The sequence below is a fragment of the Acartia tonsa genome, chromosome 1 (assembly GCF_053477335.1).
Source record: "Acartia tonsa isolate MP-2025a chromosome 1, ASM5347733v1, whole genome shotgun sequence".
NCBI classification, from domain to species: domain Eukaryota; kingdom Metazoa; phylum Arthropoda; class Copepoda; order Calanoida; family Acartiidae; genus Acartia; species Acartia tonsa.
The window spans coordinates 23,589,924-23,604,692 of NC_137260.1; the positions used below are offsets into that span (position 1 = coordinate 23,589,924).

The following is a 14,769-nucleotide window of genomic DNA, read 5'->3' on the forward strand; positions in this document are numbered from 1 at the left end:
TTTATAAATACCTAATTTAAAAATGTCTAATTTAAAAATACCTAATTTTAAAAATGCCTAATGTGACAAAACACCTAATTTTAAAAATGCCTAATTTTATAAACACCTAACTATAAATACCTAAGTTTAAAAATACCTAATTTTAAAATACCCAATTTAAAAAAACCTAATTTTTAGCATATCTTAAAACTGTTGTTGAATATATTAAACCAGCGGCTACACCCCCTAGAGTCCTCTCAATTAGTCTGGGGGGGGGGGGGGGAGTTATGAACCCCCTCCAAAATTTCAAAATATAGTTTGAAATAGAAAACTGGACGGATGTACGGACGGACCGACCTTAATTATAGAAAAGCTTCGCTTTTAAAAATGAAATTTTATGATTAGTTTGTGGCACCTCACATGAGAAATGAATTAATTAGTAAAATCAAAGGTTGAGGGACAAAGAAAATTGATTTTAATTTTTATTGCTTTCTTCCATAACCTAAGTAGCCGTAGCGTCGGTTTCTTGGGTGGTGATAGTTGACCATCCCCCATTTCAGTTCTAGTTTTATAAAGAAAGATTGAAGAAATATGAAAAAAACGGGGGGAGGGGGGGATTTTTTCAAAGGGCGATTTCTCATTGGAAGGTGTTTGTAACCTCCCCAAAAGCGTTACAAATCTTCCCATGACCTACGGGAAGCTTTATTATAAAGATAAACCATATTGGATCCTTTAGCAAGAACAATCAGCCAATTGGATTCATGTTACCAAAATTTTAAGTATTTTAGTGAAAAAAAGATATTTTAGAATTAGGCATTGTTAAATTAGGCCTTTAGATAGTTTAGAATTAGGTATTTTTAAATTAGGCATTTTTAAAATTAGACATTTTTAAAATTAGGTATTTTTAGTTAGGCATTTTTAGTTAGGCGTTTTTAAATTAGGCATTTATAAATTAGGCATTTTTAAATTAGGTGTTTTTAACGTAGGTGTTTTTAACATTAGGTATTTTTAAACTTAGGTGTTTTTAGTTAGGCATTTTTAGTTAGGCATTTTTAAATTAGGTGTTTTGTCCCCACTCCAAAAAAATATCAGAATGTATTTTTTGTTTCTGTTAATTTTTGTTTCATTAATTGAGTTTTTAAACAATTTATAAAGGTGTAATAAGCATTTTAAATGTAAAATATACCTTTTCAAACATAGATAGTTGGAGAAACCTAAATTTCTTGATAATAATTGGTCGGTATTGTCCATGAATTGTCATATTTTTGAAAAGCTTAAATTTCCTGAGCAGCAACTGAGGCAATAGCTTTCTTTACTGTCTCTTCGTCACCTAGAGAGATATTGAGAATGAGATTTTAAAAAGCTATCTTATACTAAAAGTAAATTTTATTGTCAGAAGCAGAATAACTCGATAATATACGGCCTAATTGGTTAAAGTGTCAGGTAAGCTTTAAAATATATTTGGGTGGTTTTAAGCTATTACATGACCTCCCCCACCCTCTCTTAGAAGTTAGGGTCGAAGAAACTAGTATATACATAATAAATAAATGGCATTGCCCCAAGCATCTATGAAGAAAATAAAATTATAGATGTAACAACAATGGATTTATTATTCCTTGGATCTGACACCAGATTATCATGTAGTTGAAACTTTGTAGCTGGCTAAAATAACAATCCCCCAATCCCCTCCTCACTTATTATATGAACGAACAAACCAATAAGCGATGTGTTAGCAACCTAAATTGACGACAATTTTTTCCGTCATAATATCTATGCATATTCTACATTCATTGTAACAACTCACCCAAGAACTGCATGGAGACAATGGGCTTCATATTCTCATCCAGCTCGTACACGAAGGGGATACCAGTGGGCAGGTTCAAGCCCATAATCTCGTCGTCGGACAGGTTGTCGAGATGCTTGACCACGCCACGGAGGGAGTTGCCATGAGCAGCAATGAGGATACGCTTACCAGCCCTGTAAACAAAATATACTTAGTTTTAATGCAGGTCTCTAGGGGCAATTGAATTGGTAATATTTATAGCTTTTAAAAGAAAAAGTAAAAAAATAGGGGTCCTTTTTATCTAGGGGCGATTTATCTTTGAAGGATGGTAGTACCCTCCCCCCAAATAGTTTAAAATCTTCCCAGGACCAATGAGAAGCTACACTGTAAAAGAAAACCATATCGGTTCAGCGGTCAGCGAGATCCTTTGGTAAATACAGACAGATAAAGATCTTGTTACATATTTTAATATATTAAATTGAAATAATAAGAAAGATATAGAGTCTTTTTTTAAAGAAGGTAAGTTTGGATGTTTTTGGAAAAGGCATAGACTAAGTCGAATTCAACGTAGTTATAGAGTAGCTGCGCTTCTAAAACTTACTTAATTTGAGGGACAATAACGTTATTCCAGTATGGAAGAGTTCTCTCAATGGTGAGCTTCAAGGATTCATACTTGGGGAACTCCTCTGCATTTGGTTCGTTCTTGTATCTGGGATCCTACACATAAAAATATTATTACAACTTTTTGTGGTTTAAAACTTTAAAATAGAATATTTATGTTTTACGAATAGAGATAATCTAGAGACACACTCTCTAAATCAGGCAATAGAAATACAGTGTAGGAACAACCCAGTCATATTATTGGTTAAAAAATGTGGTTATTATTTTATTTTATTCGCACACTGAAGATAATCAGCATTTCATAAGGTAAAACTCGTGCAAAAATTTCTCCACTGTTCAATATTTATAAATCTAGGTTAAAATTTATCTTAAAGTTTGAAAAGTGATTATAATTTAAACATGATGGTACACATGACACTCAACAAAGTTCTGACCTACCTTAGTAATATTTTCATGATAAGGATGTCCCGCCTCCATGGGAGGGGGAGGAATGTCGAAGGAGCGCCTCCAGATTTGAACCTGAGCCTCGCCGTGTTTCTCCGCCGTCTCCGCCTTGTTGAGGCCGGTGAGACCGCCGTAGTGGCGCTCATTCAGACGCCAGGTCTTCTGTGTAGGCAGGTCCTTCTGGCCTGCGAAAAGGTTGACATGAATAGCAGAAATGAATTTTTGGGATAATGGAAAGAAAACGAAGTAGCGAGTCTTCGCATTTTTTTACAGTAGCTTTTCTCTTATTTCTAGCCCCTCGGGGGGTACTTTAACCCTAAGGGGCCTATTTCCTTACCATGCGGAGCAATTATTGATATTAATTATTAACCTAAATAATTTTTTTCACAGCAGCTTTTCTCCTATTTCTAGCCCCTGCGGGGAGGGCTCTAACCCTGCGGGGCCTATTTCCTTACCATGAGGGACAATCATTAATATTAACCTAAAATGATCTATCAAAACCCATTACTTTGTTTTCTTTATATGATCCAGTATTATTTTTCGTTCAATAAATAATTGTACACTAACCATAGATTTGAGATATAAAAAATCCATACAAATTTATTTATGTTTCATAACTTGTACTAAATACTTTTTCAATGTTAAGATTACATATTGAAGAATTATTTAATTGAGCTCATTTTTTATGACAATACTTTTATATTGATAAGGTAAATTTTCTAATTTGAATATTTGTTTATACAATCTAACCTTCAAAAACATATGACGTACACTTTTTAACATAAAAATTTTGAAAAGGACATTTTTTAAAGTCGAATAAACGTCAGAGGCAATTTTAAAACGTGCCCCAACCCTCACGTTTTGTTCAGGTCAAAACTGTGAAAATGTTATTTAACATGTAAGATTTACATATTATGGCTTCAGAAAATCAGACTCTAAATGCATGTCATTACAAAATAAATTTTTTATCAATAGAAATTAAATACAGTGGGAGTGTAATTTGGAGGGGTGTGAACACCTCACTTACAATTGAAAAGGGGTAGTAAAGTATTAACACTATGTTTTAGTTTGCCCAAGAAAGAAAAATACCTACCCTGCCCTCCCCTAGAGCTGTGTTCGAAGCTTAAAACTTACCAATTTCTTCAAGCACAGTTTTGAGAGTGATCTGAGCTCTCTGGAGGACAGATGTGTGCGCGGCGTCGAACTGGTAACCAGCATCCTTCAGAGCCTTGCCACCAGACTTGGCCTCCTCCATACCTGAATACACAAGTTTAATAACTGGTAACCAGCATCCTTCAGAACCTTGTCACCAGACTTGGCCTCCTCCATACCTGAATACACAAGTTTAATAACTGGTAACCAGCATCCTTCAGAACCTTGTCACCAGACTTGGCCTCCTCCATACCTGAATACACAAGGATAATAACTGGTAACCAGCATCCTTCGGGGCCTTACCTCCAGACTTGGTCTGTGAACGCCACTGATTAAAGATAACATCCTTGATTACGACACAGATACAAGTATTTAATATTGTTGTTAAAAAAAATATCCTTATTTTTAAAATAATAATTATAAGTTATGAAAATAGATAAGCCAAACAGCTCTACATTTATATAATAATATTCATTCAATATTTTTACGTGATTTAATTCACAATCTTAAATATTGAAAAAGAGAAATAACTCCTAGAAGAAAATGATCCCCCCATTCCCAATTTTTTCTTCTTTAAACTAAAATTGAAAGATCGGCTCCCTATCCCTCCCCTACCAACCTTAAATGCCATGGGGGCAATCCGCAAGTACCGAATAAAATGATCAACTTACCCTTGGGGCTGAGACCGGCATCGAACCATCCACAGAATCTGTTCTCCTGATTCCAGGTGGACTCTCCGTGCCGGATCATCACAACTTTGTAGGTCTTACCCATTTTTTAAATCCTGGGAAGGGACCTCTGCAAAATTGAAATTGGTTACCTAATACTTTGTTAGTTTGTCAGTTCTATAAATTTCTATAAAGATACACAAAATCAATTCAATAAATATTCTTTTTCATTTTTTTTTGAGAAAATAAAATAGAGGTTTTGAAATATGTTATTTTGCAAAACAAAGTTAAAAGGGGAATACAATGGCCTTTTATTATGATTTTCTTGTACTGTAAACTAATATCTTTTATGAATGTAATCTTCCTTGTGTTTATATTGATGAAAATTCAATGCAAAAAAATATATATACAATATAAAGAAGGAATCTGCTTTGATAAATATTGATCCAAAGTATACTGTACAGAAAAGAAAAAAAAACATTTAATTAACCTCTAATAAAACTAATTAATATGTCAATTAATGATATGATTAATATCATTTTTCTGTGTTTTCCCTGTATTACTATGTAGGGCTTACAAGGGTGTTGCAGAAAATAGCATATAACAATATTAAGACTTAAAACAAGCTTCTGTGAAAAGCACTACCATAGTGTTCTACCAGTTTAAGATATTTTACCACAATAAGACATTACAACTCACTACTTGAAGATAAGTGGCTCTGTCCCAAACTCTAGGGAAGAATGGGTAGAGCGTATATTCATTATACATACATCCATTACAAGACGAATATAAGGCTCTCCAAAAAAATCTACTAAAAGAAACCAATACAATTTATAAAAAATGACTACTCTTTACAGATTAGTCTAATTAAGAATAGCAAATCAATACGTGATTTTTCTAAACCTTTAAAACCCATACTTTTAAATCATTCTGTCCATAAAATTATTAATTTCGATGCTGCGCTACGTATGTTTGAAGTAGTTCTTGTTTGAAATGTATTGGTCAGATGATTAGGATTTAACTAGTTCTTATTAAGACGTGTTTTTATCCAGAAAGCTACGCTGTTACTAAATTAAACTCAAATCCTTTTACACAATTCTTGAGCTTCGCTTTCCGTTTGTCCGTCCGTCCACCTGTCTGTTGGTCCGTCTGCTAACTAGAAAGGGGAAGATACATACATGTCTGTCTGTACGAATGTTGACAAGAGACTCGGGAAAAAAAAAGCTTCATTTATTAGAATGGCCGAAATACACCGACCGTCAATTTTCATTGACAGGTTCGGATTCACGCTTGGACCCTCAGATGTCAAAACTTTATTTTAGTGTTTGGCCAAAATGACTTAGCAATTGTATCTGTAAGTACGTCTAATAACACCCTTTGCTATTTTTAAAATCCTAGAAATTTTTTTTTGCAAGAAAATTGCATAAATTCGCAACCTTTTTTAGAACCACTACATAACTCGAGTTTTAAAACTTTTTATATAAAATCCTTTTTACAAAAAATATCAATAATTACTTAAAATTAAACCTGAAAGAAAAAAAATCTCATTACACGTGTTAATTTGCATGTTTTAGGTCTTTTTTTTGAGGAAAGTATAACTTCCACATTTTTGACAATAATATATTTTTTTAACATTTCAAAGTAAAATATAATAAAACTTAAACGATTTTTCTTGAATTATCAGTTGAAAATTTCATCAAACATGCAATTTAAGTGATGAAAATTTAATAAAATCATTTTTTGAATGTTTAGAATTACCAATTTTCTACATTTAAAACAAAATGTTAACAAAATTTAAAAACATTCTAATATATAACTTTAAAAATCAATAACATTTTATAAAATGATGTTTTAAAAAATAAATCATTAAAAGGTATTAAAATGCATTTTAAGTTGCTTAAAATTAAAACGAGAATATCTTTTTACACTTTATTCTTTGTAATAGAGATTAATCGTCATTTGCTGAAAATGAAACATTTAATAAACTAATTGAATCTTTTTGTGACCATGTTTAAACTTTTTAATTTTTACACTAAGGTGTTTTTTAATGAAAATCTTTGTTGAATTCTCTTTTGTGACAAAAAAAGAAAGGGAATTTTTTACTATTTCTAGGTTATCTTATGTAATTTAAACTATATAATATGAAATAATTTTTAATTGTCTTTCTTTTGAGCCACAAAACACTGTAAAATGTAACATATATACAAAAATAACAATTTTTTTAATGAATAATATAATATCCTTATATGGCATTGCGTCAGAGCTTATTCTTTAGATCATATGTTCATGAAAAGTAGTCATAAACTTGGAGGGTTGCGCTATTTATTAGAATATTAAATAAACTTGAATGGTAAAAATATTAGCATAGCCTTTGTCAATTCAAATGCTTTAGGTATATTATTCGGAAAGTTAGTTAAAAAAGAGAGAATTTGCTGTGTATACTGTTGAAAGACTTTCAAAAATGTAAATTACAAAGCAATCCTAAAAGATCGGGTCTTAGGCGAGTCTTAGTCGGGGGTTTTCTGATAGCAAATATTGCGTTATTGGTATACAATGTAAAAAAAAAACATTTTAAAGAAATTCTTTAAATAAAACCCAACGTGTATTGGCAGTACAAACATCTTAATGCTAGCAGACATATGTTTATCAACATTTGCAGAAAACTATTTCCACAAGAAAAATTATTCAGGTTTCTACTTCACAATTTTAAATATTTCTTTCTGATAAAATGTTTGACATATATCGTATAATCATTTACCAAAAAAAATATTTTGATAATTTAGATTTCAGAGAAGATTAATCCTTTCAAAAAACTAAGACGACATTTTGCATCTTCTGTCATGACATTTTAGAAAAAATATAAAAAACCAAAATTTAGTATGAAAACTATTTTCATCGATTTTTCTGAAGGTATTATCGTATTCTGTGGCTTTGTTATTATCATTTACTTATATCGAAAGTGCCAAACATTGTACCCTAACTTATTCATTTAATAAAAAACTAACCGTGGATTGTCATTTCACTAACAAAATAAAAAAACAAAGGATTTTCTGATGACAGATATATGTCTTATATTTCTCGTGCAGATTCATCTAACTATATGACATGTTTGACTCCTTTAATGCTTTGGTGAGATCCCTTATCTAATTGGAAATTGTAGATTTTTACAAATTACAATAAAGTTTAAATCTATTATTAATCATCGAAATCTATGATTATTCTACCGTTGTATAAACATCTGTTTATTTGGCAATGAGAAACGTTGTATGTTTCAGATAATACATCTATATTAGTTACATACCAAAAAGACTATGAAGTTGTCAGGTGTGTTTGGTTCTAATCCGAGAGGCTGAAAACCTAGAACATAAGTAGAAAAACTGCTTGTCAGTAATATGTCATTTGTGGAGTTGTGGACTTTATACACGATAGGTTTACTCACTCTAAAGATTGGAAATGAAGCTCTATTACCTCAGAAAAGGAAAGGAGAGAGAAATCACGTTTTCAAATTATTTCTGCAGACTAAATTCACACTCACACATACACACACACAAGCACATCCATTTAGGTAATATTTCTCGTCGTAGGAGAGGGATGTTTATTTAATGTTGTTAAATTTTAAACTTGGTTTAATTTTGTACTTGGAAATGATACTGGCTCCTAAAGTTTTATAAACATACTCTAATACGTTGCCTTAAAAAAAACATGGGTAATTTTAATTAGTCGGTAAAAACTAGCAGAGTCTCAACTTTTCCACCAATAATTTTAACCTACAGAATAAATATTATTCTATCTATCATTATTGGGGATGTGTGGTTTATCGTTCATTATCATATCACTTAAGATCCTAGAATCAAGTATCTTTTCAGAACTTTTAGCTTAAATCCACATTATCTTAGTTCCATTAAAAAAACTTCATTCACATATGAACTTAAAGTATTTGAGCATATTTCATATTCCCATTATCTCCAAGGGAAAGGATTATTATGACGGAAGTCCTCAAAGTAAACATCTAGAGGTATTAAATTTGAACAGCTGCTCTATGCTTTAGTTTCATATAAAAGATTTAGATTCTTAACGATGCACGGTTTGCAGCGGATGAAGTGCAAAATCAGCTGCAGCTTCTAAAAAGCCACATCTGCGGCTGAGCAGAGGACTACTTAGGCTAGCCGAGAAAGGCTTAGGATGGCTGTGTCTGAGAAGTAGGATGGCTGAATCAGAATTTGGAGTGTAGCTGCGGCTTCGCATGGTAAGCCTTCTGTGAGCAGTGGGGCTGAAAGAGGCTGCAGCTTTGGATACGGTTGCTGAGCCCTGATTTAGAATCAACAAAGTTAATACAAACGGAATGAGAAAACTGGTATTTTCTGCCATCTGAAAGTGTCCGAATTTTTTAGTGATATTTCCATGATAAATTCACATCTACTCTATAATTCAAGTTGGTTTCTCCATTGTAATAATTAAATTTATATAAATGGAATTATAAAACATATAGAGATAAAAAGTTCACAATAACATTTACGTACTTTTATCATATCAACTTTACAGCAAAGTCAAATGTCAAATTTTATCTGAAAAAAATATGTTTTTGTTTATTATTATTTATGGAAATTTTTGATAGCTAAGCAACTCTATAATGTATAAATGTCAATGTCTTTCTGTCTTCAATAGGTCTGACCTTCTTTAATGTAAATAATAGGTTGCTGATTTTTATTTACCACGCATACAAGAAAGCAAATATTGAACTGTACGTACAATCATTACAGATCAACTTACTAACATTTGCTGTTATTTTTCCAAATGTATTTCTTTAAAAATATCCAAGTTATATAATTATCTATTAAACATCAGGACTTAGCAACAACATTCCACCCACAAAAAAATATATAACCCTTTAGATGTACTTTTATATTATAAATACCAAATTAAGTTTTATTAAATTATGTAAAAAATGTTATGTTCATATGTCTATATTTTAAAGTTCAAGTCTATATTTTAACCAAAATCATACATTTTAACACATATAAAAGCTTATAAAACATTAGAAAGCCACATGACGCGAGCGACTAGACTTTCTTGGCTGTAGGCCTGTCCGTCCGTCTGTCTGTGTGTTTGTACACTTTATAAATCGCGTGATTTTTAAAGACAGGATTTTTTCCTGTCCCTTTCTACTTTGCTATGCCAGACCTATGTCGTAATTAGCCTCATTTTTATAATCTTTACTTTTGCGCATAGAAAAGGACAAACTTCCTTTTCAAAAATATATAACATTATTATAGATTAATATTTCTAATATCATTATCTTTGGTATTTAATTTAAACTCAGGGACAAGGGAAGGTTTCTCTGACCAAAAAGTCTATTAAAATCATGCAATCTAATCACGAAACCTTTATGAGTGTGTAATATTATCGATGATTCAACTATTATTAAAAGGGGCTTGTAGTAATTATGTCTGAGTATAAATTCGCTAATCTAAATTCACTAAACCTCATCAAAAGTTTGTAGATTATTAACAGGGATCAACAGCCGCACGTAAGCTGCGTGTAAGCCTCAGTGATATCGTCATTTTATTACTATAATATTCAGCTGGATGTATAAAACTGCTCTTTGGCAGACAATCCTTCTTTCTGAAATTTCTTTTTCTGCTCACAAGCAGGTTTAAAAGTGAGGCTGAGGCGCGGCTGCCGAACCCTGATTATTTATGTTATTAGCAGACCGATTTAAAAAAATAACACAGTAGGGAGATTAAAAAACATTTTTAAATACTTTCTAAAAATAAAATCTTTAAATATTTTTCCTACCCATAAAATTTGTAACTGTTTAAAGACGAAAAACAAAATATTTTGACAAATTTTTACTTCGGCTCATTTTCAAACACTTCCTAATTAACCCTTTAGAGCAAGTTAAAGTAAAAGTTCCAAATTGATTCAATAACTTAAAAACATCTTACTTTAAAGCTCAAAAATAAAATCCTTTGCTCATTACTTATTAAAACAAGGATGACAACATCTATAAAAGCGAAGCTTTGAATTGGAAGGAAATCGAACATTAACACTCATAGAGTGACAGAACTGAATAAACTGAACATATGTCTATGCAAAATTGTAAGTAAATTTGTTGCAAAACTTATTAAATACATGTTACTGTTTAAGGACATACTAACGTTTTTAAGACTAGTTATAGAGAAGCTTCGCTTATAACACTATACCTTGTTGTAATAGGAATCAGTATTAAAAAAATCAGATGACTAGGATAATTTGAATATATAAAAATTTGTTGTAAAAAAAGTAAAAAATCAGGTTGTTTTAAATAGACGTACAGACTTTCTAGTAATAATTATAGAGTTGCTGCGCTTATCATTTTGTACCTAACTGCTATAGGAATTAGCATGTGAAGTTTGAAATCGAAAGGACAATCCTAACCTTTTTAGATTAACGAAAAAAGCTAACTGTAACAGATGGACGTACGGACGGACTTACGGACAGACCCTAATTATAGAAAAGCTTCTTTTAAATAGATGTACGGACTTTCTAGTAATGATTATAGAGTTGCTGCACTTTCCAATTTGTACCTAACTGCTGTAGGAATTAGCATATAAAGTTAGAAATCAAAAGGACAATCCTAACCTTTTTAGATTAACGAGAAAAGCTAACTGTAACGGATGGACGTACGGACGGACTTACGGACCGACCCTAATTATAGAAAAGCTTCGCTTTTAAAAAATAAATGACCTAGAAACATAAAGAACTAAATTCTATTTGACGATCAACTTAATTTAAAATAATCATAAAAAAACATATATTGGTGCCTTACCACAAAGTTGCCTATCAAGCACTGATCCCCCTCCTTATTTGAATTATATCTTTTGGTTTCTTTAATGCTATACCAAGACTCCCTCCCCTTTGGTCGTTTACAATTTGTTTTAAAATTAATGGTCGGGAAAGTGGGGATTCTGTGCTCTACAAGGCACAATGGGGGAAATTCCCCATATTTTAAATTCTGTGAAAAGTTTGTAAATGTTAATATTCGGAGAAGATTAGTTGTTTTTAGTATTGCAGTACATAATAAATCATGATTTCAGGGAAGCTTCTAATTTACATTACCCATTTCGCCACTTCCCTCCAACTTGTTTCACAATTAGAGGCAAGAAGTTGTCAAGAAATACCAAATTAAACCACAACATATATTATAAAACTTAGGATTTGGAAAAGAATAGTTATGTAGTTCAGAATTTTATTGATAGGTGTCGTAAAAACTTTTTTTATGTAAAATTTTTAGATGAGATAAATATCTAAACAATCTTAAATATTTTTGAAAATATTACAGCTATCCACTCTTTAGGATTTTCAATAAATTTTATTCACTATTAAACATATAATTTACGAGTAGTCTATGATTTAGATAAAATATATAAAATATGTAAAAAGCATTATTCAACTCGTTCATCTCAAAACTGAACATGGAACTAATCTCTGACTATCATTTTTGCATGGCTTGTAGTAAAGTGAGCAAAAACTAATAAAATAATGCTTGAGATTCTTATCAAATTCTGCCAAAAGTTGCATAATCTCATCATCTAGTTTTAACTGGAAATCTATGAAATCAGCTCTAAAGCATTGTTTGCCAGAATAGCCTTCCCTTGTCCCTGATTTAAACTAAACTCTACAAAATATTTGTTTTTAGAAGCAAAGCTACTCTTCACCCTGTCCGTCCGTCAGTAATGCTATGGGGGAAATGTGATTTTCTCGGCTGCTTTCATGGATGAAATTTTCAGTGTGGATTCCTATGACATATGCGCATCTAGTCTAAACATTGTGTGTCGGCCATAAAGATATAAACTTTTTTAAAAGCGAAGCTTTTCTATAATTAGGGTCGGTCCGTCCGTCCGTCCGTAACGGATAGCTTTTTTCGTTAATTTAGGCATGTTAGAATTGTCCTATCGATTTCAAATTTTGCATGGTGATTCCTTTAGTAGTTAGGTACGATTTAGAAAGCGTAGCAACTCTATAATCATTACCAAAATTTCCGTACGTTCATTTTAAACATGTTGATTTTTTTACTTTTTTAACAACAAATTTTTATGTGATCTAATCATCCGATTGATCTGATTTTTGGTATATTGATTCCTGGGACAACAAAGTATAATGTTATAAGCGAAGCAACTCTATAATCAAGTCCTAAATATGTAAGTATGTCCATAAACATTATCCTGTATAAAGCAGTTTTTCAACAAATTTACTTACAATTTTGCTTTGACTCTTATACATTTATATTCTGATTATTCAGTTCTGACACTATATAAGTGTTCATGTCCGTTTGTCCTACCGTTTCAGTGCTTCGCTTTTATGGATGTTGTCATCCTTGTTTTATACAGTTTTATCATATTCTCTCTTCCTTTATTTCTTTGTTTAGATAACTGACCATTTGCTCTATAACTCACATCCGTTTGTCCACCTCATGATTTTTATTTGCTTCACTTAAGAATGTTGTTATCCTTGTTAACTTATTTTAAGCCATGATATATTTTGATACTGATAGAATTTGATAAAAGTTCTAATGCACTTTCTTTTGTGTTATTTTCGATACTGTAGCCTATTTTACAAATTTTGCAATTTAAGGCTACAAATCTATTGAATGATAGCATACTTGTTTTCTCTTTAGAATTTAGTTTCTATGCAAAAATATGATAATTTTATCTGATGACAAACTAAAATACATTGACATGTCATGTATATTTGCTAAAAAACAAGGATAATACCCTCAAAAAGCGAAGCTCTAAAAAAAGAAGGCAGATCAAACTAATATATACATTATACACTTTAGAATGGCGGAGCTTAAAAGCTAAATAAAAGTTAAAAATTCTAAACAGAACCGTAAGTTAGGTTTAGGTAAATCCTTTTACTAAAGTAACAGGATGTCTATGTGTTTGTGTGTCTGTGTGTTTGTACCAAAGGATCTCGCTAACCGCTGAACCGATCGGATTCTCCTTAACAGGGTAGCTTCACATAGGTTCCGGGAAGGTTTATAACTATTTTGGGGGAGAAACCACAATAAATCGAATTTTTTTCTCGAATAGAGACTCCTACGTAACATTGCAAGGTATCGTAGAAACTTGATAGAGACTCTTACGTAACATTGCAAGGTATCGTATTATTGTTATAAAAAAAACATTTAAAGTGCCACTAGAGGCCTCTGAATATAGGAATAGGATGCTGTTTCAGGACATACTGACATATTTAGGACTTGATTATAAAGTTTAAAAACCAACTATTTTAAAGAGACCAACGGAATTTGGTAGTTGCTACACTTTAACAAATCGAAGTTTGAAGTTTGATTATAGAAAAGCTTCGCTTTAAAGTTTTTTTTGTTAATGAAAGGACTGCGTCATACTCACAACTAAATACGTTCGCAATAACAGATGAATACATTTATAAAAATAGTAGTAAAGGCCCTGGCCCACAAACAGGCAAAAATATAACTAGTTTTGACTTGCACATATAGATAGTACAATAAAAAAACTTATTTGATGATATACTTATAAAATACATTGACTGTTACAAATTTAGATAAGTTTTGTCGGTCTTCCTGTCCGTCGGTCTGAAGCTTTAAATCAATGGATATAAAATATACGTGGATATTATGACATAACAAAATTGTCGTCAAATTAGGTTGCTGTTATTGATATTGGTCAGTTTGTTCATTAAGAGGGGAGGCAATGGGATGAAGGTATGCCAACTCTTGGTTAGTTAAAAATCTATTGAAAATTTAAATCAAAATATCTTTAAAAGACACTAATTAATCTTTTTTGAGGAAATGATAAAAAAGTCTTTATTGCATTGAGGTACAACGTGAGGTTATTGTCTTCCTACAGAATAACCCTCCAAATGATATTAATTAAGCCATTTAAAAGGAAGCCGCAGGTAAAAAAAAACTTTTGTTTGATCAAGTGTTTCATATGAAATAAATTGCTATGCCGAGATACTTTAAAGCAAAAATAAACAAGAGAACAAATAAACAGGGCTTGGCAGCCGCGCTTCAGCCGCGCGTAAACCACTACTTTGAACACTCTTTGGTGCTTAAAGGAAATAATAGATTATACAGCTGGCCCTAGTAGAAATCGGTTTAGA

At 31.6% G+C, this 14,769-nt stretch overlaps 2 protein-coding genes across 3 annotated transcripts in view; one reads left to right on the forward strand and one right to left on the reverse strand.

The window, feature by feature from the left end:
• Positions 1 to 14,769, forward strand: part of Ccm3 (programmed cell death protein 10 Ccm3) — a 242,381-nt gene that overhangs the window by 13,255 nt on the left and 214,357 nt on the right. The gene's annotated exons all lie outside the window — the stretch shown is intronic.
• On the reverse strand, positions 1,198 to 4,778 carry LOC145315501 (phosphoglycerate mutase 1-like). The gene is made up of 6 exons (XM_080155487.1): positions 4,651 to 4,778; positions 3,962 to 4,084; positions 2,822 to 3,012; positions 2,364 to 2,479; positions 1,784 to 1,956; positions 1,198 to 1,309 (listed from the first exon to the last, which is right to left on the reverse strand). The coding sequence occupies exons 1-6, from the start codon at positions 4,751 to 4,753 to the stop codon at positions 1,254 to 1,256; spliced, it is 762 nt and encodes a 253-aa protein (XP_080011613.1). The 5' UTR covers positions 4,754 to 4,778; the 3' UTR covers positions 1,198 to 1,253.

Bases quoted from the DNA above. Each gene is read 5' to 3' on its own strand.
- LOC145315501 (XM_080155487.1), bottom strand. From the start codon at position 4,753: ATGGGTAAGACCTACAAAGTTGTGATGATCCGGCACGGAGAGTCCACC. The intron at 4,085-4,650 runs GTAAGTTGATCA...TTGTGTATTCAG, and splicing joins TGCCGGTCTCAGCCCCAAGG to GTATGGAGGAGGCCAAGTCT. The intron at 3,013-3,961 runs GTAAGTTTTAAG...ACCTTTTCGCAG, and splicing joins AACTGTGCTTGAAGAAATTG to GCCAGAAGGACCTGCCTACA.